The sequence below is a fragment of the Herpailurus yagouaroundi genome, unplaced genomic scaffold (genome assembly GCF_014898765.1).
Source record: "Herpailurus yagouaroundi ecotype Mexico unplaced genomic scaffold, PumYag 183, whole genome shotgun sequence".
Taxonomy (NCBI): domain Eukaryota; kingdom Metazoa; phylum Chordata; class Mammalia; order Carnivora; family Felidae; genus Herpailurus; species Herpailurus yagouaroundi.
Genome location: NW_024412414.1, coordinates 15,861,496 through 15,886,909, shown reverse-complemented (window position 1 = coordinate 15,886,909; position 25,414 = coordinate 15,861,496). Strand labels below are relative to the sequence as shown.

Below are 25,414 nucleotides of genomic sequence, written 5' to 3'. Positions count from 1 at the left end.
AGTCTCCCTAAAAACCGGGTCTGTTTTAGCAAACCCAATTCTTGGCACTGAGGTTGGTTTATTAACATTCTGGAACTGACCAGACTACCTTCCAAAGCCTCTGAAACAGGGCAGTACTGGAGGTACAGACATCGTTCTCTTCCTGAGAAAATGCAACAGTAAGCTCCAGGAAGACTCTGGAGTCTTTCCCACTGGACTTAGAATAGACCTTTCATCCAAAACCACCAGGTTCACTTTATGAGATGTGCTTAGTTAAGAGAAATCACCTGGTGACAACTAAGCTGGTAAGGACAAAAGTCCAAATGTGAGAGCAGCCTTCCTGCCTGGCATGGACTCATGACCATATATTGGTTTTCTTGGGAGATGCCAAGCTCACGTCTGACAATCCTAATGGCTAATGAACCACAAGGGGCTTCAACTCCTTAAGGGCAAGCAGGGTGGTGACTTCCTGATTTGGCATTTCTGGCACCAGTGTATTCAGTGTAACAGGTGATCAGTGAAAGCAGGCAAGTAGAAATGAAAATAATCATGGATTTAGCAAAGTCTCAAGGCATCAAAGGTCTAACTTAAAACATTCAACTAATCTCTTAAATACCTGGGATTGTTGGCCTCTGCTTTTTAATCATGAAAAGAAAAAAGTCTTAGCATAGTGCTGCATGTCTACAGGGGGCGGAGTCATTTCTAGTCCATAGGACTTCACTCTGCCCTGGGGAAGCGTAGATGGCATTGGAGTCTTGGAGGCACATCTTTACATGAGAGTGGATGAAATGGGCAACCAAAGCCTCACTGCTTCTACCCATGACAAGAGCACACGGAAGCTTGGACTTCTTCACCTCGACGTCAGGCCTCCTCCAGCTTTAACGTGCAATGAGGCACCCGGACATCTTGTTAAAATGCAGATTCTGACTTGGTAGTTTTAAAGGCCAAGATTCTGCATTTCTTTCCTTCTCCCAGGTGATTCTGTGCTGTTCCTATCACACATTTTGAATAACAAGGTTCTAGGGAACGGTTTTAGAGTGGCGTCTACCAAAAGCAAGATGCTCGAAGATAGTTCACACTGACAAAGTTACTTCATTTACTAAGGCAGACTCAGTCTGGCTAGTCTTAACAGTTCTGTAACACAAGCCAATCTCTTAAGAAAGAGAAAAAGAAGGAGTGGGGCAAATCAGCCCCAGGCTCCCAGTCCTTGCCAGGCACCACCAATTAACACTAGGATGTGGTAACACTGCCTTATGTCCACTGTCTATATTGTATAGCACCTTCTATTTATGGCAGTGATGCTGATTTTCTGTTGGAGATAGTTATAGAGCATTTCCTTTAGAATAAATTTACCTTGGTTTAAGTGAGTTGGGTTAAAGCAAAATAGAAAGTAAACAGTGATTCTGGTGGTATTCAGATGTAACAAACTGTAAGGCAGAATGGGCCAGATTGGACAGATACTGTAGGAACTCAGTGACCTTCCAGAAACCATCTGCACGCTCTTTTAGACATGAGCATGTTTCTAGGAAGAAACCATAGCTTCCATCAGGCTCTCGAAAGTGTTAGACACTGGGGCGCCTGGGTGGCGCAGTCGGTTGAGCGTCCGACTTCAGCCAGGTCATGATCTCGCGGTCCGTGAGTTCCAGCCCCGCGTCAGGCTCTGGGCTGATGGCTCGGAGCCTGGAGCCTGTTTCCGATTCTGTGTCTCCCTCTCTCTCTGCCCCTCCCCCGTTCATGCTCTGTCTCTCTCTGTCCCAAAAATAAATAAACGTTGAAAAAAAAAATTTAGAAAGTGTTAGACACTAAAATAGAACTCAAGAACTCACTGCTATCAACTCAAGTTTAACTAAGTGCCCATGACTTACCAAGTCTGCACTATACAGCTGAACAACATGGGTTTCAACTGTGTGGGTCCACCTACATGTGGACTGTTTTCGATAACTACAATAAGGTACTGGAAGAAATGTATTTTCTCTCCCTTATTTTCTTTTCTCTACTTACCCAATTACAAGAATACAGTATACAACACATATAACATACAAAATACGTGTTATTCAACTGTTTATGTTATTGGGAAGGCTTCTGGTCAACGGTAAGCTAATAGTTAGGTTTTTGGAGATTGAAAAGGTAGACATGGATTTTAGACTGTGTAGGAGGTCGGCACTCTTAATCCCTGTGTAGTTCAAAGGTCAAATGGGCTCCATAAATCTAGCTCCTGGGATATTTAATAGCTTTCTAAAGACCTCTGTCACAATTACATTGATCATCAAAAAGCAGTGTTGTCCTATAAAGATTATTAAATAGCCCTTCTTCTTGTAAAGCACCGTTCCAGAGAATTCTAGACCCAGGAAATGTTAACAGGTACCTGGCCAAAGAGAAACTGTTAGAGGAAGAGAAGTAGGTGTGCATAATTCTGCCTGTTGAATTTTCTCCCCCTCTCCAGGGCATTTACCATGCTCTTTAACGTATTTAAGACTGACAAGTCCTCTATGACAAAAATCTGTTCACTGTGGTTCACTCTGACAGTTCTCAAACATAGGTGATGTGGAACCACCTTTGCGAACACTGTGTATTAACACCATAAGAGCTAGCGTCCTAGAGGAGGCACTGGCTGCTTCATGAACCGGCCCTGAAGTTGGGGAGATGAGCCAAGTATAAATAAAAGGCAGAATCCTTAATTTCCTTGAAAGGCACAAGGCTACATTTCATGTAGCAGTCAGTGGATGGCAAGTGCTGTGGTCTACAGTTGATGACAAGCAGGAACCCCGGCAGTTTATAGAGCCAAAATTTCTGCCATTCCAGTTTAGACTGTATGCATTTAGCAGGACATTTAAATTTTCAAAAAGAAATGTCCCGGAGTCAGTCATGACTTTAGTGCCAAATACACTGATTTTCTGCATTGGGCTATAGGGGGGCAACCAGCGAAGACATTATTTGCACACTTTGATCTTCAGCTTCTGTTCTGGATCAAAAACCCTTGGTAACTGTAAAGGAAACCTGGACGAACACAGCTGTTTTCCACTTGTCTGCTGCTCAGCAACTCATCAACCTCACTGGTGTTGGTTGGTAGCCCAGATTACACGATGGTTGGCCATACAGCTGAATAAAGCATTACGGGACTTTTCCTGGCTTACCTTCTGATGGTGACACAGGGTTTACCCTTGACATCATGAATCTTTCTCAAAGGTCCCAAATATCCTATTCCGTAAAGTCACTTTTCAAAAAATGCTCTTGTATTTTTTGAAAACACTATGAAATACAGGAATCAGTGTTTACACGAAAGCATAAATAAATATATCTTTAAAGTTGGCTTTTCTCTTATTTTCTATCACTCTTACTAAATCACAAATGAGAACAAGAACCCTGTAAACTGATGTCCTCCAGGGGAGGTGGGAGGGGGGACAGGTGATAGCGGAGGGGTATTAAGAGCACACTTACCGTGACAGGCACTGCGGTGTGTACAGAACTGCTGAATCACTATATCATACACCTGAAACTAACCTAACACCGCAAGGTAGTTATACTGGAATAAAAATAATTGAAAAAACCTGAGAGGCCAGTGTGACTACACATCATCTAGAATCCTGAGTCCTATTTGGCCTCAAGTAACACTTAAGGAGAGCCATGGATTTTCTAATTTTTTCAAGCTCAGTGTTAGTAAACTTTGGGCAAACGCTTTGGTGTTGGTGTGGGCTAGCTAATCATTTATCCACCTATTCTTGCCTCTGAGTACAAAAGGTGATGACTTCAAGAGCAGAAAGCTAGGGAAGCTCACTGTAGTTGCAAGAATGTGTGGACTTGAGAGCCTGATGGAAAGGAGATTACACGAATTCAAAGATCTACAACAGGACTTACTACCCGGTCATTTAAGTAATTAAAAAAAAATCCTCCGTTTCTGCTTTGTGATCCAATTGTTATGCTCTGTTTTGAAGGGAGTTGGGAGAAAAGCTCAATTATGCCTTTAAATGCATGAGTGAAAGTAGTTCTTGTACAAAAATCCACTCACAGTGGGTATTTTACTGACATCCATAAACTACACTTAAAGGGAACTTGTCAGTCTTGGGAAGGAGCCCTAAATCTAGACAGGCTGTGCTTACCTCCAACTCCAGCTCCTCCCTGTCCATGTCCTGATGGATGCTTCCAATGTAGTCATTGGGGTCATAGTACTCGTGGGCTGAGGGATGCCTGCAAACAGAAGGGAGACCTTTCAGGCCCCTTGCACTTGGAAGTAGCTGCTTTCATCCCCCGCCCCCGCCATGACAAGGGTCCATTGTGATGTGGCACAAATTCTCCAGGGTGCTGTCTCAGCTTGCTTCTCCCTGCCTGTGTTTCCCAGCAGGGTCAGGACCTCCCCTGTAACACTTCTGTCCTCTGCACTAAAGTCTGTCCCCTTGGAAGAAGATGGAGATGACAGTGGGACAGCCTTAGGTGCTCCCAGGGACCATCCCCCAGTTGACTAGTCATGTGGGTCAACAGGACTCATTTCTGGTTTGGTTTTGTTTTGTTTTTTATGTTTATTCATTTATTTTGAGAGCATGAGTGGGGAAGGGGCAGAAAGAGATGAACAGAGAGAATCCCAAGCAGGCTCTGTACTGTCAGCACAGAGCCCCGTGCAGGGCCTGAACTCGCCAACTGTGAGCCAAAACCAGGAGTCGGACACTTAACCAACTGAACCACCCAGGCACTCCAAGAGGACTCATTTCTAACTCGAGGTTGGAGACATACTCCTATTTCCTGCTTATTGCTTCACTGATGGATTTTATCTTTGGGGAAAAAAAAGGCTGGACTTCAGGCTACATTCAAAGACATGTGTTGGCCTCTGAGTCAGGTCCAAAGGGACTGTGACAAAAAGTGCTATGCTGTCATCTAGGACAGTGTTTTCACAACTTTTGTGATTGTTCCCCAACAAGGAATACATCTGGCATGAAAACCTTGTATGCACATACAGGTATATAATGAGCATACATACATGCACACATAAAATGCATGAGTGTATAAGCACACATGCATAGGCAGCCACTGCTCAGAGAACAGAAGCTTGAGTCTCTCTCTAGGACAACAGATGTGAAACACTATTTACAGAAACACTATACTACTTACACTATTTACAGAACCCACCAGCTCTCTGGAAATAACATTAACTGAACGTCTAGAAGCAAAGGCAGTGGGAATGATGGGAGGCTCGGCCGGCAACTCTGAAAGGTGCCAGATGTGGACGGCAAGCTTCAGCCTGATTGTTGACTGTGGGCTCAAACCTTCTTGTTCTCAAAGGTCAGCACAGCAATCGATGGGCTCTGGTCTTCCCTCCCACGCACTTACTTTTGAAAAAACAGACCAGACATGAAGGGTCATTCCAACGAGGGCTGGCTTTCGGTTTTCTGGACCTATCAGGGCCTATCAGGTAAATATACTGCCAGCACTTACGGGGCTTTTAGTACTGAGGATGCCGTTGGAAGGCCTGGGCTGTCAAGCATCAAGTTAACACTCCCCTTTCAATCCCGATGCGTACTCTTGCTCTCCTCTGACCTTGCGGCCAGAACCTGGTCTGACCTCTGCACTCTACTGACATTTCTCAAGTTTCCCCGTGGGGGTAAGTCATGTCACGTTAACTAGACTTAAGAGGAGATTAAAGGTCTGGTTTCTAAAAGGCCCATCACTGTGACAGTTCACCATCTGAGAGTCAGGACTTGCCGTAAAGGCCTCATCAATACTGGGAGGCAGTTTTGGTCTATAAAGTCAAATAACTGGCATGAATGATGATACTCAGCGAATCAGGCAATTCTTTCACAGGATCAACTGGGACGCAACCGAGCCGCGGTGACTAAGAGCTGGGAGTTGAGGTGATGCGGGACCTGCCTTTCAATCCGGCTGCCTACGTAAGCTGAGGAGAACGGGTGAGCATGTGAGTTCCCCACTGCATGGGAGGAGGGGCAGTTGTGAGGCATAAATGAGCTAACAGTTCTTTGCACACGACCATGCGCCCTGAGCATGGATGTGATCGGTGGCCCCTCCTTTCCCCTTACACACTGTCCACTGCAGCGGAGATGACTTTGTCGGGCCTGGGCAATCGACCCTGGGTTCCTATAACGGCTAACGGATAGCACCACGGGATGAAAGGCAAGCCTCTGTCTGGCACCTGACAGAACCACAGGGAACATGTGCTCACTCCTGCTTCTGAGTTACTAGCAGAAACCCAACAGGTATCACTCAGAAGTTTGCCACAGAAGAGGAAAAACGCCCTTTAAAATAAAGCACAAGTCAATGATCTGAACAAGGAGCAAGACAGGAAGAGCCGGGAGTGACTCTCACATCACCTAGAGAGGCTGAGGTGGGGAGGTGGACACATTGCCCTCAAATATGCAAAATCACAAGCGAAAAGCTACGTTAAAGGGGCTGTCTTCTCAGCCAGTGGTCTGTCTTAAAAAATGGCGGGCTCTTCATTTCCTTCCCCTAAATATTTAATCCGTCACTGAATTAATGATGATTGCTGCTGCCACTTATTAGGGAGAACTTCCCACACATTATTTCCTTTAGTCCAACACTGTACTCTAAATGCTATTACTATTTTTCCTCTATTAACACGGGGATAAAGTAAATTACTCCAGCTGCCCAGCTAGGGATGAGTCTGAGCATCGGGCTTGACTGACTCGAAGGCTCTGAGCTCCTCTGTATCTCTGGCAGGAAGGAAGTTAAGAGGAGAGTCATGTGGAGGGTGATTAATGTGGGGTGTTGGACCGCAGCTGTTACTTAATCGGTAAATTCGGTACTTATATGAGGCACGTGTGGGCTTATTAACACAGATCCAGGTTTGAAACGAGACCCAAGAAAGCAGAACGCACAACCTTCAGGGCTGTCTTTACGCTCCCAACGTACTGTGTTGTCTATTTAAAAGGATCATCAGCATTCCCTCTAGTTGTAACGCCAAACCTTCACATTGCCATTTGTGGTGATAACATTTTATTCTGAAATAACTTTGACGACATTTGTAAGTCATGTTGTTTTGGGAATATAATTTGAATAACTCCGCTCCAGGGTTATAATAAAGTAATTAATATGTCGGTGCGGTTTTGAGCAGGATTCAATTGACTGCCTCTATAAACGATAAAGTGAAGCACGGGCAACGTGGAGGAAAATTGTAAGAGACATCAGTTTTTTTTCACCACAGGGAAGGGAAGAAACCAACTTCACTGGGCTACTTTACCACACTTAACACGTCAGCGTTGCATGGTCATGTGACTTACTCCTCTGGCAGGAGATAGGGATCCAACACAGGTGGGGTGGGAGAGGACATCTTCGTGAGAGCCATGATGTGCTCGAAGGTGATGTCGGTCTGGGTTCCTGTGTCCACCAGCTGCGACTCGGATGGAGGCGTGAACATTTTGGTCCGTGGGGTTCTCCTCAACACCTGTACCACAATGGGCTCTTTGGCCGTCTTGAAAGCTTCCACAGCCTGGTCATGAGTTGCTCTGGATAAGTCTTTGCCGTTGACCTGTGGAAAAATATTTAGGGTGAGAGAGGCTTATAGTCAAGCAGAAGCAGGGAAGATTGTTCTCCTGGGTGAGCGCGTAAAAATAACAACTCGAGGGTGTCCGACAATTGCGGTTCTCTCTGGTTTAGGTTTCCTAAGGAATGCCTAGTGGGATGGGAATGAGTTTGAAAGACTCCAGATCTGGTATTAAATAATAAATCTCACAGTGGGGAAGTCTTGGCTTCCTACTGGGATGTCTTTAACACAGGTTCATCACCTGCTAATCTTGCCTGTGAGAGAAAAGAGCAGCCTCGGGCTCCGAGCCTTTATCGGGCAATAATAGCTAACTGGAAATTAATTACATTGTTATGTTTTAATGGGGTGTATTATGTCAGGTGACATTAGCTTTCCTTTTATGGGAGTGATAGGAAGTTTTCTTTTTATTTTCTTTTATTTTTTTTTATAATTTTTTTTTTTTGAACGTTTATTTATTTTTGGGACAGAGAGAGACAGAGCATGAACGGGGGAGGGGCAGAGAGAGAGGGAGACACAGAATCGGAAACAGGCTCTAGGCTCTGAGCCATCAGTCCAGAGCCTGACACGGGGCTCGAACTCACGGACCGCGAGATCGTGACCTGGCTGAAGTCGGACGCTTAACTGACTGCGCCACCCAGGCGCCCCGGAAGTTTTCTTTTTAAATGAATTGCTTTGCTTTTTTTTTTTTCCTTTCAAAAAAAGTCAATTAAAAATACTCAGGAAATGATAATCCAGGCCGTAGGTGGATATGGCCGCTATCAAGGAAGTACACAAATGGCTGGCATACTGGCTGACGTTGGGGACACGACAGCTAGCGTAACCGCGGTCCTGTTTCTCCCTGTGTACGGCCTTTGCTGCAGCCGCATCCCCAGTGCCTGTGTTTACTGAGTGTCTACTGTCTACAGCATGACTTCCATGAAGCCACCGCTCAACCCTTCTCTGAACATAGCCTGGGAAGTTGGCAGAGCAAAAATCACGTCCATCTCCCTCCTCCGACAGCCTCAAATAAACCACAAGAGATCACCTACGTAGTGGTGGGTAGCAACTCTGTACCACTGGAAAGAATCCTTGGAGGCAGCATCCGATAAAAACTCACTCAACACGGCTATCTTTAGCACGGCTCACGCAAGAGGAAACAGAAGCCAGAACCTTATTTCGAGAAAATGAAGCCATTCCCAGCAACCTGTTAGCCCAACTATTTAACTGACCCCACGTTCCAACAGTCTGATAATGTCACATGGCAGCACTGCATGCAAGTTATCCGGCTCCGGCGTATTTCAATATTATTCCCCAAGCGGTTGGTTTGCTTTTTTAAAGTCAGATATAAGATGACTGTATAGGAACCAAATTCTGCAGCATATACCTCTGCAAACATTCCTCAGCTTCTCACATCTCTGGAGAACACTGACAAGTTCATGTCACTTAACACAGGAAGTCCTGAATTTAAACCTCTTAGATTAATATTCCATTTTTTCAATAGGAATGTTTGTAGTATTTCTTTATAAATGTCAAAATGAACCCTGAGCCTTTTCTTGTCTGACATACACAACCTCCCCTTAGCCCCCTTAGCCCCCTTAGCCCCCACCCCCCATTATCTTGTACTTCAAAGCACACTGACAGTTAGGGTTCCTCCTCTGAGGCAGAGGGCACTTTGGTTTCTTTGTCCGAGCAGAACACGAGTATTGATTACACAGCCATTTTTCTATTTTTGCTAAGCCCCTTCATTCGGGCCCTACAGGGACAAGAACTCTTAGGACCGAGTGTCTTGTAAACAACTGCTGGGTTAAAGAATAGATGTCGGACTCTTTCCTTGTAATGAAGCCCAAGTGCATTGTGCCAGTGGAGATTATTAATGATCTGGATTCAATCTACTTAAGTAATTTACTTACATCACAAGGGAGTCACGGAACAAGAACTCTGGGCTACACAATGGTTCAAATGCACCCTTCGCGGAAGCACCATTCGCTCTCAAACAAGAGCCCTGCTTCCTCAACCCGCGAGGATGGGCAACACCAGGGTTTAACACCCCAACTGTCTTCACCCCTCCTCCCTTAAGAAGGGGGCAAAAGGACACAAAGGAATTCTTTCCAGCTTTCCAAACAGCTGACCGTCTTGACCCCCTCCTTGCTCAGAGCCCAGCGTGCTGAAGGCTTGGGCTGGGAAGGAAGGGGGAGGGGGTGGGTGGTTCAACAGCAACGTGGAGATCTGTGACCTTCATGCTGTGGCAGAAGCTCTGAGCCGTACTTTCCACTAGTGTCTGACACCAAGAGTCAAGTAATACAGGAATTTACAGTGTGATAGTCAATTTGTCCCTAGGCTAAATTAACGCCAGAGGCACCATGGGCAGGAGATGTGGGTGTGGCCCAGGCCAGCTAGCCACGCTCGTCCTCTGCCCTCAGTAGTCCGTCTAAGGCTGGCTCGTACCACATGTAGTTTTTACCCCCAATGAACTCAAACATGAAGACTTTTGAATGGGTCTCGCAAGATATATCCAATCTATGCTTTCTCTATTGACACGTAAATACCAGGCCTTTTGCCGAAAGGGAATGAGTAAGAGATTTTCTTCCAGGAGTCTTTTAGTTGTGTCTAAAAAAGAATCCATCCTAGGAGTCTACTTTTTTTTAAGTTTTATTTATTTTGAGAGAGAGAGAGAGAGAGAGTGCAAGCAGGGGAGGGGCTGAAAAAGAGAGAGAATCTCAAGCAGGCTCTGCACTATCAGTGCAGACAGAGTCCATGTAAGGCTCGACCTCATGAAACTTCGAGATCATGAACTGAGCTTAACCACGAGTCAAACGCTTAACTGACTGAGCCACTCAGGTGCCCTTAGGAGTCTGGTTTTTAAATATACAATTAGGTCTTGCAAATACAACAGCAGACAATGTCAGCTACCTGGTCAAATAGCATCCCTCCTTGACCCATGTACTTCCTCTCTGCTGAGAGAGATAAGATTTTGTTTCCTTTCCACCAGATCAGAGAGCTTTCCCTCCTGGGGAGACTGAGGTGTGGGTCTGATTGACTTGGACCCATTGTGATCGTCTTGTTCCTTCGGTGATGGATTTAAGCACGGGCAGGCAACATACTTCTTCTGACTAGTAGGATAAGACTGGGAATCTTTTGAGGTTTTGTTGGTTCTTAAAATAGGACACGAAGTAGGAATGGCCCTTTTCTGCCTCTGGGCAGGTCATCTGCATGTGTTGCTTAAACTCAGGGGAGTATGTTGGGATCATGTTAAGAGCCAGTCTCTGAGGCCAGATTAACAACATACTGAGGGAATCAGAGCAGAAAAATGGGAGAACTGGGGTCTCTGATGATATCACTGAGCAAATGAACTAACCAAGCTTAGAACCTCTTACCCCGAAATTTCTTATATTCAATACCAAATTCCTTATCCTTTAGACTACTTTAACCATTTTAACTTAAATCTTCACTGCTTGCAGCCCAGAACATCCCAGTAGGTATAAATATCACACAAATGTATTGTAAAATTAGGCAGGAATGTATTCTGATGTGTTCCTAGACACATCCTTCTATCTGTATAAAAGAATTTGTGAAAATGCTTTTCTGATTGGGAATGGGTCTTAATCAGCTCATTTTTATAGAAAAGTGATGGCAAATATTAGATTTTACACATCAGTGCTACAAGACTGAGCAGATGTTTAAATGGTACCTACAAAAAGAAACACTAAGGACCCATGTGAATTAGTCTAAGCTAAGAGGATTCTCGGGGCAGACAGCTGCCCTGCGTCTCCATGCACAGCTACAAAAAGCAGGAAGGCTTTTCCAACCCCTTGCCGCCTCTGACATTGTTAAAAGGCGCTGGTCCGACAACATCCCTAACATCTCTACAGCCTAGGTTGAAGGAAAGCAAAGCCAAAGGGGGAGGCCTGGAATGGTGGGGTGACTGTGAAGTGACGTACCGTCCCCCTCCGGGACGTCACTTCCACATATGTCTGAGTTCCAAAGAGAAGCCTTTCTGGCACCTGTGGCCACCAGAACAGTTTCAGGAGCCCAGTGCCATGTGTGTGTGCTAATCAAACGTAGTTCCATTAAAGCCTGTGCACCATCTAAACGAGCTCCTCCTTCCTTAGGTTACAGCTCAGGGATGGAGTGCACAGGGTCTGCGCCTGGGAGACCCCACAGGGGTGGGGTCCTGATTGTGGGCTTTGGACAACTTGACTATTCTGAGTCTCAGTTACCTCATCTGCAAAATAAATGTAATTCTAGTATTGTGCCTCTGAGGGTTATTATAAAGTTTAATGAGATAATGTACTTGTAGTGCCTCGCATGCAAACAATAGGAAATTTACTAAGATACTAGCACTAATGGGGATCCTATACCAGAATAGTCACATTTTCCCCAAGAGAAAATCATCTATAAATCAAAGCAGCAAAATGCAGCTTAATTAGGTAGTCTTAAGAGACATTTGTGTACTGAAAGGCTCCCAACCTATCTCCTGTTCCTGGACTACCAACATACACATTAATATTTTCAAGTCCTCGAGTTCGGATTCTCCCATGGGGGTGGGGGGGGGAGGGGTCAGGGGTGCAAGAGATAAATTTTACAGACTTGACCCCTGCCACACAAGCTTCTTGACAGGGTATTTTAGGGATCATTACATTCTCTTAAAGGACGATGAGACAAGGCAGGAGTGTACTATCCTAGACGATCCATTTTTGCAGCCAAATTTGTTTTGAATTACCTTGTGCACATAACACTTATTACACTGTCATCTTGGAATCACATCACTGAGAGCCTTAGCGAGGGGATAACTCCGGTACACTGTCAACCATCCGAGAATGACAGCCTTTATTCTCAGGATTAGCATTACATCTACATTACACAGAACGGCTATGATGATGGCTGCAATTACAGATGGAATGCTCATCCGGTGACGTTTGGCCCGGTCAAATTAAATATCATTAACTCGCCCAATTGAGCAGATTGCTTTTAAAACAGTTTATGCAGCTCTAAAACCAAGTAAATGGAATGTTTTGGAACCAGAAATGCTGATTGCAAACTTTATCTTTATTATAAATTAAATGCTTAAGTTATTCACCTAAGGCTCTGGCCGGCCCCTTGGGACTTAGGTGCAATTATGGTGAGAATCCAATCAGTCTGTCTCAAGGCAGACACCATTGCCACAAATATGACATGACACTAAGGAACCTTCAAGAGGTCCGTTAGTGTAAGGTCTCCTGAGACAAGACAATTATTTCGAGGGTGTGGAATGATTCCTGGTTCCGATTAGGCCTGGGTAACACGCCTGCAGCTCTTTGTATGAGGCACTCGTGACGGTCTTCTCCAAGGTCCTGAGAACTAACACAAAGCTGGGGGCATTTCCATCTGGGGGTAGATTTCACAGACAACCCATCTGTCCATCTTCCGGTCATTCAGTTCCTGAGAAAACATCTGCTGAGGTTATCCAGTGAGAGTCGTTCCTCTCTTGGAAGACATCAGGATGCCACTTGGGAAAATTTCTGGTGCAGAAATGAGGCTAGGGCATGTGTGAGCCACTCAAGAAATGGTCAGAAGGAATGTTGTTGTGGGCAGCATTTGCCCTAAGACATTTCATGAGGGATCTGATTTGCTGAGGTGGCCGGAATGTTCCCACAGACTACACATCCTGGAACACAAATTGAGCCCATAACCCAGAGAGGGGGGGAGACCTGGGTCATCACTGTCTACCTAGAAATGCCATTGGTGAAGGTCACGTCATACATCTGTAGTATCGCCTTTCAAAACAGGAGCCTGGAAAGCTTGCTGTATAACTTAACTGTGAGCAGTTCGGGATACGTGCATATGTAATACTGGGAAAAGATATACCACAAGGTCTCTAAATTAGAAAATAAGTATCTATTTATGGGAAGACATTTGGTTTCTGAGGATCAACATACTGCAATCACCTCTATTTCTACTGCATGTGCAAACGACCCCCAACCCCAATATAAAGTGCTAACGCAATTTTGAATCCAGCCTCCTATCAATTACACCCCTGGCTAAAACACAACTTTCATAGGGTTCATTTAATTAAATACAGGGGCAGTGATTTCATTCTGTAAAATATCACACCTGTGTTGTCAAACTAATTAAAACTTAGGTTCCAATGGAAGTAGCAGACAATAATAAACTACATACCAACAAGTAAAAGGTTTCAAGCCCTGATTTGGGCTGAAAAAAATGGTTCTTCATTTGGAAAACTCCTTGTTCTGTCTTAATTTATTTCAAATGTATAGTCTGCTCTGGGGCTTGACATAGCGAAGGCCAACTTATCTAAAATGTAGGTGTTATGTCTGTTAAGAAGAAACAGGAATCGGGGGCACCTGGGTGGCTCAGTCAGTTAAGCATCACACTTCGGCTCAGGTCATGATCTCGCAGTTCATGGGTTCGAGCCCCACATAGGGCTCAGAGCCTGGAGCCTGCTTAAGATTCTGTGTCTCCCTCTCTCTCTGCCCCTACCCTGCTCAATGCTCAGTCTCTCTCTCTCTCAAAAGTAAATAAATGTTAAACAAATTTTTAAAAAAAGGAAAGGGAGTCTTAATGAACAAATAGTGTTCACAGTAACGTGTTTCTGTGGAAAACCCTCACTTTACTATGTGATGTCTATGGGTAAATAGACAACACTTGCATAGATTTCAGTTTCTTTGATGTAAAAACTTAAGGCATGCCTGCTTGGGTGGCTCAGTCCATTAGACATCCAACTCTTGGTTTCGGCTCAGGTCATGATCTCACGGTTCGTGGGATTGAGCCCTGTGTCGGGCCCTGTGCCGACAGCATGGAGCCTGCCTGGGATTCTCTCTCTCCTGTTTCTCTGCCCTTCCCCTACTTTCTCTCCCAAGGTAAATAAACATTTTAAAAAAACCCTTAAATCTCTAGTATGATACCTACCACGGACCACACTAGAGTTTGTCCATGTTAACTTCTAAATGTATCCTGATGCTGGTTCCTTGGGCTTACTCCCTCTCCAAGGGGAAGATCACCTGCCTTACTGCACCTGCGTGCTGTGCACACCTGAATTTATAGTTGAGGTAACTGTCCTGCGAGAGGGGCCTTCCTGATGTCTGACTTAAGTTTATCTCAGATTTGAAAATCCTGTACTTGTTTTCTTAAAGAGAGAGTATTCCTGGCTGCCAGCCTCTAAATAATAAAATGGGTAACATGTCTTCAAGAAAGCGAGGCTAAAAATCATCTGTGTACTTAGTTTTTTGTAAAGTTAGTCCTAAAATACTGTAAAATGCTTTCTTCTCAGGTAAAAATCTACCTTAATATTTCATCTCCTTTACGAAGAAGCCGTGATGGCATCACCCCAAAGTCCCGTTGTGATGACCTCCAAATGTCCATTAAACTACAACATATTTGAATTACTCTACATCTTAAGATAAACATGCACATTTCAAAAAAAATATTTTTGAGAAAGAGAGAGACAGAGAGGGAGGGGCAGCTGGAGAGGGGGACAGAGGATCCAAAGTGGGCTCCCTATGCTGTCAGCAGAGAGCCCAATGTGGGGCTCGAACTTACAAACGAACCATGAGGTTATGACCTGAGCTGCAGTTGGATGCTCAACTGAGCCACCCAGGTGCCCCCAACATGCACATTTTTTTAAGAATCATCTTAAAGGTGATAATGTAAAAATGCAACTCAACATAGGAAAGCCCAGTGTTGTGTTCTTGGAAACAAGGTGTTCCTATAGCTAAGTCTCCCCTACTTTCTATGATTCATAAGTTCTTTGGAACATTTCTTCTCCAGTTGTATCCTTAATGCCTTTGCAGCAGGGATTGGTTTCAAGTTTAAATTCAGTTAAAAATGGTTGACACATTCCATGGTCTGTCACCGTTCACTCCTGGCAGACATTCTTCCAAATGCCTCCAACCACCCTCACCCTTCTCTTATTCTTCATACTCATCTGGAAAAGCCTTGACCAATTCTTAAGATCCAACCACCTGCCCAGTGTCCATTTGTACATGAGTTTATTGATGCTGGAGAATAGTCACACAAGGAGAGGTCACTGAGTAGAATTCACAGCATTTTCCTTGATGTATAATCACATAGTTATTTTTCTATTGACTGCCTGCATTTTCTCACCAGGTCTTAAAGTCCATGAGGGCCTGAACTGTGTCTTTTGCTCCCCATAGCACACAGAGACCTGCTGGATTGCAGAAGGCTTGCCAACAAGTCACCTGAGCGACCTATTCATTCGTTTGCAGACACAGTTCCCTCACTGTGCACATCTGCTGGCGTGGTCCTTTCGTGGTCCTTTCTACCCTTACACAAAAATATATTTTCTGCTCTATGATCTTATATGCTTAGCTAAGTTGAACACAAATCTAATGGAGTCTACTTTAGAAGTTCCAAGTTTCGAATGAGAATAAAACATGCATTTTATATATTTTTACATACATGCATATTTAGTGAGAAGCATTCTCAAAGTTAAATAATATAGCATGCCATGCTCAATAGGATCCACATGCTATCAAGGAAAGTATCCTCTGCTTCGTGGACGGTGTGAAACATAAGGCCCAGAAAGGTTATGGAATGTCTGCGAAAGAGCACGGCAGCTCTACCCAAGCTTTCCTGTCCTCGTGGGTTCTGTACTGCATGAGGTGAGGCGGGGCCGTTTCTTTTTTTTTTTTTTGCAACGTTTATTTTTATTTTTGGGACAGAGAGAGACAGAGCATGAACGGGGGAGAGGCAGAGAGAGAGGGAGACACAGAATCGGAAGCAGGCTCCAGGCTCCGAGCCATCAGCCCAGAGCCTGACGCGGGGCTCGAACTCACGGACCGAGAGATCGTGACCTGGCTGAAGTCGGCCGCTTAACCGACTGCGCCACCCAGGCGCCCCGAGGCGGGGCCGTTTCAAGTGAAAACGCAAAACCTCCCATTATAGGGGAAGGAGACAAGAAAGGCCAACGTTACAGACCTTATAGAAAAATCACAAAATGCAAAACGGTTTCTTTTCCTTGACCATTCTCTTCTCTCTCTCCTTCTCCCCTCCCCATCCCCCTGCCCTCTTCCCCCACACCCTCCTCCAGGATCACTGCTTCTGGTTGTACAGACTGAGCTGTGCTCCAGGTGTCCAGACAAGGAGGTGAGTAGGGTGGGTGGGCTCAGAAGAAAGGGAGCCCTTTTCTACCCACCCCCCCGCCAAAGGAAGGGCTGGCAGGGGTCCCCCTGCTGGCTGCCACGAGGTCCGAAAGCTCGTACAGTGGAAGCATGTGAACACTTGGCTTCTGGGCACCTGCATTTTTGCCCTGGACACACAGAGGGCTCTGTCGGGGGGCTCAGCTCCCTTATCCCTACGCCAAAAAGGTGTCCTTCCCGAGTACTACCCTGTTGCCGAGTCTGGGAGAGGAGGCATTATCTCCCTGCGCTCCACTGCTCACCTGGGTATCTAATGAGCGGCCATAATGGCCACAGCGAAATGCAGGAGTTTCGGACACTTCCGTCATCATCAAGGCAACAGGGGCACAGCGCTCCCTCTGTGCCAGACGCTATTCTAAGCACTGTGCATGCATTTACCCAGGTGATCTTCACGTGGGGGAGATCATGTAACATTATCTGCATTTTACAGATGACATGGAAAGGCGGGAGAGCATCTGTGTAGCTGCAGACCTCTGGTTCAAGATGCCAGTGGCTTCTACCTCGCACTGGGAGAGGCACACTTAGCTCAGAGGTAGCCAAGCTTTCTACACGTCAATTTTATTTAAAAAAAATTTTTTTAACGTTTATTTTTGAGACAGAGAGAGACAGAGCATGAACGGGGGGTGGGGCAGAGAGAGAGGGAGACACAGAATCTGAAACAGGCTCCAGGCTCTGAGCTGTCAGCACAGAGCCCGACGCGGGGCTCGAACTCACGACCGTGAGATCGTGACCTGAGCCGAAGTCGGACGCTTAACCAACTGAGCCACCCAGGCGCCCCTCTACATGTCAATTTTATTGCACGCAATGATCCATATTAGCATTATCTCCTACCATAAAAGCAATACAGCCGCCAATCAAAGGGGAAAGGTGTGGTTACATTTTTGCAAGCATCGCACCCAAGGCCTTATGAAAACCATTTTATTATGTCATTTCCATCTCCCTGGTGTGAACTTCATATTGGTCTCATAAATATCTCTTATAAACTTAAATTTGTTAGCTGTTTTCCTCAAAGGCTAGGGGAATGTTTAAGATAAAATTCCACCCTCAAGCCTCTAATCATAAAGAAAAGGACATATAGGAAGACTCTTGCAAACAATTGCTGTCATGCAGAAATTAAAAGAATATTAAGACAAGTGTTTAATGATGTTTTATGTGACCATGGTCATTTAAGTTTCAAATAGGATTGTAATGGAGATTGCATGAAGCTGTGCAAGATAAGGAAGGGGTTAGTTTCACATGTGTTAAGACTCTTCGGCTCTGGGGGGTGACTGCCTCAGTTTATTTTATTTTTTATTTTTTTTTTAACGTTTATTTATTTTTGAGACAGAGAGAGACAGAGCATGAACAGGGGAGGAGCAGAGAGAGAGGGAGACACAGAATCTGAAACAGGCTCCAGGCTCTGAGCTGTCAGCACAGAGACCAACGCGGGGCTCGAACTCACGGACCTTGAGATCATGACCTGAGCCGAAGTCGGACGCTTAACCGACCAAGCCACCCAGGCGCCCCAGACTGCCTCAGCTTAAATATAGGCTGATCACTTCTGTGTTAAGTCATCTTGAGCAATTAACCTCCTGGTGACTCAGCATTCTTATCTGTACAATGGGTCAACAGACGGACCTAACTCACTGGGTTGTTGTTAGAATTCATGAGGCCATACATAGCAAGTAGTTAGGGTTTGCGCCCCGGGAGAGTGAGTGCTCAATAAATGTTAGCTGTCTGTTATCCTCATTCATTTCAAGAATTATTGGGGAACCCACTATGTGCCAGGCACTGATCAAGTGGTAACCAAAGCTCGGTGACACCGGGTGAAGAGTGAACACTGTCTGGGCTCTGGGGTGAGACACACAGGGGTCTGAATCTCTGCTCTGCCATTTACCAGATGGGATGCCAGGAGGACTACCCTACCTCTGTGTGCCTCAGTGTCCTCCACTGAAAATTTAGGTCATTCCAGCACTTCCTTCCTAGGGTTTCTGTCACTGAACGGTGTCAAGTAAAGGCCCTGGGGCAGGGCTGAATGTCACCATTGTCACCACCCTGCAAACCTGGACAAGTTACCAGAGTTCTCCCTGTACCTCATCTGAAAACAGAGTTATCAAGATTCAGTGTAAAGGGTCTGGCTCAGAATTAGCACTCTCACAGGAGACACCATCCCCTGTGTGGTTTCTAGACATTCTAGACATTCCGACTGACAAGTCTCGGTGAAACATGACTGCAAATACATTGTGTGAGGACATCAATAAAAAAGATTTTATGTTGCACTCATGTCTATGGGAAAGAAGCCTTTCTCGATCCCAGCACCCGCCTCAAGGATACAGTATTCTGGAGTACTTGTACTGGATGTTTGCTTTGTGCCAGGAATTGTGCTAAATGCTGTAGACGCATGATCCTATCCCCTCTGCCCAATAAAACGGTCATGGGTGAGGTCAGCGGCATTCTCTGTTTTGATAGATGAGAAAATCAAAGCCCAAGGAGCTAAAAGCAGCATCCTAAGACTTGTGTGAGTCCTAAGCAGTACAGATGGGATTTGAATCACATCTGCCCAAGTTCAAGCATAGGTTCTAACCCTCTAACCCCTGACCTGCACAGCTGGAGCACTGTGACCTGACCTCGGCCCAAAGCAAAGGTAAGATTAGGTGTACACAAGATGGGAGGGTAGAGTGAAGAAGAGCCTTCATCACAAAAGGGGCAGGTGAGGCACAGATGGGAAATGCAAGGCTCTGATGAGAAGCAGGAAATTCCTGGCTTAAGAAAGACATCCATGGTTGACACCTTGGTGGGAACGGGTGAGCCGGGCCAGGCTGAACCAAGGTGACTATGTCCATGGACCTATCCCAGAAAGTCCCCTTGGTAATGGTCCATGTTTAACAAGCAGAATGAGAAAACACTGGTTTTGGACATTCACTCACCCACCCCTTCCTACTAAACTGCGAAAAGCTAAGGAACCTCTGGTCTCAATTCTCTTCTTACAAAGTTGTCCCTTCAAATTTTAGCCTCTTGTTTCTACCAACTTCCTGAGGCATTCTGTGGAGCTCTAGCGATGGGCCACGATTTAAAATAGTCCAACTAGGAGGAGAGTAATGTTAGTCTTATGTTAAAACAGGAAACTCTTCAGCGGGAAGAAAACCAGCGCCATGAGACATTTCGAAGTCCTTGAATCTTACAGGAGCCACAGGCCAAGATATCAAATTTTAAAAGAAGCTTTTTGACCTCAATGATCTGTGTTTTATTTACTCCTCTTGACAAGATTATGATATTTCCTAACTTTTTCAACAACACCAATGTCAGGTAACAAACCAATGGATGCCAGGAGAAATGAGAACTAATGATGATACACTTTAAATACAATTTCCTGACTCTTGTGGATTTGTGTCTTACATTTTTAGTGGAACTTCAACAGTGGTTTGAAATCTTTTTTGTTTGTTTTCTATATTTTTAAAATATTTTATTTATTTATTTTAGAGAGACTTGAATATAGACTCCCTGTAATGTTCTGGATCCTTAATCACAGTTCCTTCTTGGGGTTCCTCACACGTGCGCGGTGAGGGCACCATGTCACCACCTGCTGGTTCCTGTCCAACGGAAGCTACTATATTGTTGGGAGCCTCTGTGTCAGAGAATCCGACATGTCCATTCTTTTGCTAGAAAACCATAATAAGGTTGGAGTATAGGAAGAAGAATGGTTTATGCTTCCAACTGGTTAAAAAAGCCACTCAATCTCGTATTTCAACACCTCTCTCTACACAATGGGACACACAGTCCCTAGCCTCAACAGGGGAAGCCCATGCATTTGCTCCTAAAATACTTTGTTCTTTGCACAAGCTTTCCCACATGATTGGTGTTTTAGAACTGTATTTTTTTTTAAAAAAAGCACATCATCTCTAATTATACAATTCCTACATTTTTAGTTTTAATCTTTACTGGACATCAACAGTTCCAAGTGGTATTATGATGGGTAATTTTCAGCATTTTTATTATGAAAAATTTTCCTGATCATCTTTTCCCTCTTAATTATCCCCATGAGGCAAATTGTAGAATAAAGTCTGCAGTTAGCAGGATAGCCTTTGCTACTCCAGCGTCCTCAGGGTCGGGGGGATGGGCTCCATATTTTATTCTCCTAGCTTGTGGCAATGGACTCATTTTGGAGAGGGATGATGGTATGTGTGTGCATGTGAATTATATGAATTCAGTGCTTATCTAAGTTGGTATGTATAAGCACAAAAACTAACCTCCCGTTTGTCCTCAACTGTGACAATATTCTGTTTTTAATTGCAAATTATTGCTCTATGTGTTGAGAAAATTTAGGTTAGAGGAGAAAAATATGTGTCTCTTTCCTGCTGGTTTGAGATATACTTCTAAATTTGAATAAAATTTCTAGAAGACAAAACACTTGATCCTACCCACTCACACTTCATCTGTACTATGTCTAAGAATATTGCATTTAAGAGTACTTAACATGCAACGATGAATCCAGATAGATCTTCAGTGAATTGCCAAGAGATTCATGGTTTGCAGATACTCCCCTTGCAACAAGAGACAACTTTCTATCAATAGACTATATAAATTCTCTTTACGTTGTCTCCACTGAAGTAGAGTTACCTAGTGATCACTGTGAGAAATTAATGCAGAATTCTGGAAATATTAGCTTTGAAAGAAGAGCCAATGAAAGTCAGCAGGAATGATGGACTCTGGAGACACGGAAGAAACAGAAATTGGTAAGATTTAGAACCTTTATGAATCAAAAATAAACTTAAGGTGGTAGTTCTTTCTCAAAGATTTACAAGTGTGATTTATAAATGGCACCAAAAGAATAATGATGACATCGTGGCATATTTATCACCTCTAAAATAGGGAATAAAATGACTCTCCCTCTCAACTTCACAGGTACCGAGGGCTTTAAAATATGACCACATTATAATAATTGATCTTCGCTTTTTTGGTGATTAAATTCTGGGGAATAAGAATGGCAGAGTAATTACAAGTTTAAGCTGCAGAGAACTCCAGCACAGAGAAGGCCCATGATAATAAGTTTTTGGATCTTAACAGAGATAAAAAATAAGATGAAAGATGTGTGTGAAAAGGATGAACATTACAGCCCTTCTAGATTCCATTCCACAATCTCCTGCTCCAGCAACTCTGCCCCGTTGTGGGAGCAACAAGTATGTCCCCAAGGATAACGATCCTCAACTGTTACAACCTCTTGAGTTCATTTTCTTGCCCTCAGCGTTGGTTACCCAGAAGCATCACATCAGCGTGGCAGGTCCTTCAGACAACCCCCTCTCGGGTCCAGCAGGGGATACAGAGGAGACGGACTCCTTGCCTGTGGCCACCTAGAGACACTTTGTTTAGGCGACAAAATAACCCGGAGTCTATTCCAGTGAACCCAGCCATGGACGACTCCAATGACAGGCTGGCCAAAGCACAACTGTGAACTCTCTCCTCTGCTGTCAGACTGTTAGTGACCTTTAATGAAGAAGCTAACCGGGTTGCTTTTGTGGGAGGAAAGAGGATAAAACTCTTTGCAGGGCACAGGAATTAGCGTGCGGACTCCCGTCCCTGCGACAGACAAGAACCTGCAGTATTTCCTAAGATGATTTATTAGACCTGGGCAACATTTGCTAGAATCCTACCAAGAGCAAATTGTCTGGGAAGGAATTAATGATCCAAACACAACACTTGATAATGCAATTAGAATATGAGGAAATGCAGGGGTTTTCCAGAGAGAGAGAGAGAGAGAGAGAGAGAGAGAGAGAGAGGGAAGTAGGGAGGGAGGGGGAACAGAGAGATAGAGGGAGAGAGACAGAAGTATGTGTACATGATTTTGGTTATGTCAAACCTAAAGCCAGAGAAAGGGTCTAACGAATTTCTAAAAGAGTAAAGTTGTCAGAGGGGAGGAGAGGACTGGGGTGAGATTTCTAGTTCTGGTGTTCGCATAGAGTTAGCAAGTGTGCCCAGCTGAGCGGAAATGCACTTGCAGCTATGTTTCAGCAAAACGGGGTGTGGGACTGACAAAAAGAAATCAGATGGCTGGCGGCCAAAATATGGATCCCCATCAAGGAATGGCAGAGCCCAGCTCTGGGAACAGTGTTTGTCTTTAGCTCCTGTAGGCAACAGTAAAGATGTCTCCCCCCCGCCCGCTGCTTGTGTTTGGGTCAGGGACTCTCTTCCTTTAAACCTTTACTTCGTTGACTTAGAAACCAAGAGTCTGAAGCTCTGGAAGCTTCTCTCTGACCTCATTTCATCTTGCCTCATGGATGAGCTCACTGAAAAATGTGTTTTCCAGGGGTAACATCCCCCGTGTGTATCTAGAGGAAATGTCTGGCCGTGTATACACTTGTTCTAACTGCTATCCTACGATGTGCACACACTCTCCCTCTGGGTTGTGTTACTAGGTTCCTTTTATTTTTACGAACATAGGACTCTATACATTTTAAAAAATGTGTTGTTGAACACTATGTTCCCTTACCCCCTCCATTGGCTTTTTTAGTCTGGAGAGGATATGGTTAACGTTTTTAATGCCTCTCCAGAGCATTTCTTTATTTAAATCTTCGGTGTAGTCATGCTATGCAGCCCCTTCATACTCTCCACGTATTCTCCTCTGCTTTAGCTCGGCAAGTAGAAGTCAAGCTTGGGATGGCACCCTGACAGCCAAGCCCTCTCGGGATACGAGAGAACACAGGGCACGTATGCACAGGGGAGTATCGGTCATGAAATACTTTTCCTTCAATCCAGGACTCCTCTGGCCCTGCAGCCTCCACCCGGCCGATGCTGACAGCTTCCGTTCAGACGTTCAGGAAGCCCACCATGGCCACCGTGACTGAATCCTACACTCCGTACGGGGGGCCCTCCTGCCCGGCACCGGCCACCCGCAGAGCTGGGTACCGGTGCATTTTCATCTCCCTCCACCTCCGGGTGCTAAGATCATGACTTCGTTAGCCTTGCGGCCCCTGCATCCTTACCAGTGGCCCCTCCTACGGGGCACACGCTGCAGGTGTTCAATAAATACCATGTTGGACAAGTGACACAATCTGAGCACTTCCTCCAAACATGCTGTGCGTCTCTACCTTTGTGTGTTACGTTTGGGAAGCCTTGGCCTTTCGTACTTCTTTTGAAAGCCTGTTTTCCTGTTTCCCCTTTAAGAGAAATGACGTGGCAACGGTGGGGGCCAATGACGTCCACACAAGTTGTCCTTCCCGCAGCCGATGCCATCACTTTACCTGTCTGTCTCCTAGAGACCTTTTACCCCTAAAGATGACTCTTTTAGCCCAACTGTGGCTGCTCCTCCTTTGGAAACGCTGGCTTCCTCCCTTGGTCCCCAGAGCCTTGATTAGCTTGTTTGACAATATGTAATAGGTGACACCATGCCATACAGACGCCAGGCCATGAGTGCTGGGAGCACAGGGCTGGTTTCAGTCTTTCCCTCAGCATGTGGGCCAGAGAACAAAGCAGGCCCTCAATAAATGCTGGCCTTGGGGCACCTGGGTGGCTCAGTCGGTTAAGCGTCCAACTTCAGCTCAGGTCATGATCTTGTGGTGAGTTCGAGCCCTGTGTCGGGCTCTGTGCTGACTGCTTAGAGCGTGGAGCCTGCTTCAGATTCTATGTCTCCCTCTCTCTCTCTGCCCTTCACCCACTTGCACTCTGTCTCTGTCTCTCTCTCAAAAATAAACATTAAAAAAATGTTTTTAAATAAATGCTGGCCTTACAACAACTACAGGGTGACTCTCTACCGGGATAACTTGCAAATGAATTCCTCTCCTGCCTTAACACGGTGCTAAGATGAACCTCCCTTGAATGAGGCATCACAGGATGCATCACGTAACCCCAACAGCTCTGGAACTGCCTCCCTTTCAACAAAGGAGGAAAGTGAACACAGTTTCTTGGTCCAGACTTTTGACGATGCTTCTGCTGCAGATCTGTATTCCCTAGATTACCTTACACTGTCATTATATGCTCATTAGTATAAGATTTACTTTCTGACCTCCAGCCATCCCAGAATGTAAGCCCCCGAGGAGAGGGACTGTGCTTCTGACCACACTGCCAGACATTCAGTGCAATGCCAGGGATGCTGTTCAGATGGTGTGCTTGAGTCACACAGTCCTGTGCTCGGATCCCAGTTCTGCCCCTTAGCAGCCGTGCAATCCCAGGCCCGTGAATGAGCTTCTCTAACCCTCAGTTGCCTCGTCTATAAGATGGACATAACAACAGTACCTGCACCTTAAGGGGCTGTGTTGGAATCACACGGGATTCCACATATAACAGCTGTCCGTAAACCACGTGCGTGGCAACACCCCGTTATTTATCATTGCTACTGGCATGAAACTCCGAATCAGTGGAACGTATTCGTCCTGGGCCTTCGCTGTCAATTCAAGGACAAAGAATACAATGCTGGAATTGTTTCCTCCTTTCTCTGGACAGTTCTTTTTTTTTTAATTTTTTTTTTCAACGTTTATTTATTTTTGGGACAGAGAGAGACAGAGCATGAACGGGGGAGGGGCAGAGAGAGAGGGAGACACAGAATCGGAAACAGGCTCCAGGCTCTGAGCCATCAGCCCAGAGCCTGACGCGGGGCTCGAACTCCCGGACCGCGAGATCGTGACCTGAGCCGAAGTCGGACGCTTAACCGACTGCGCCACCCAGGCGCCCCTCTCTGGACAGTTCTTAACTGTGTCCAGATGTGGAGTAGAGTTGGTTCTGAAACTTGACGACCCATTGAGAACAAGATGTTCTGACTCTTCACAGTGACTTCTCCCTGATGTTTTGGGGGGGGGGGGGGGGGGGGGGGGGGGGGGGGGGGGGGGGG

General features: G+C 45.3%; 1 protein-coding gene across 3 annotated transcripts in view; it reads right to left on the bottom strand.

Annotated features, from left to right (window-relative positions):
* PDZRN3 (PDZ domain containing ring finger 3) overlaps positions 1–25,414 on the bottom strand; it is a 245,239-nt gene that overhangs the window by 14,169 nt on the left and 205,656 nt on the right. For all 3 annotated transcript variants that reach the window (XM_040492154.1, XM_040492156.1, XM_040492155.1), the window contains 2 exons: positions 7,221–7,468; positions 4,077–4,164 (listed from right to left, as the gene is read on the bottom strand). In XM_040492154.1, the coding sequence (XP_040348088.1) occupies positions 4,077–4,164; positions 7,221–7,468 (336 nt within the window). The remainder of the gene's footprint in view (positions 1–4,076; positions 4,165–7,220; positions 7,469–25,414) is intronic.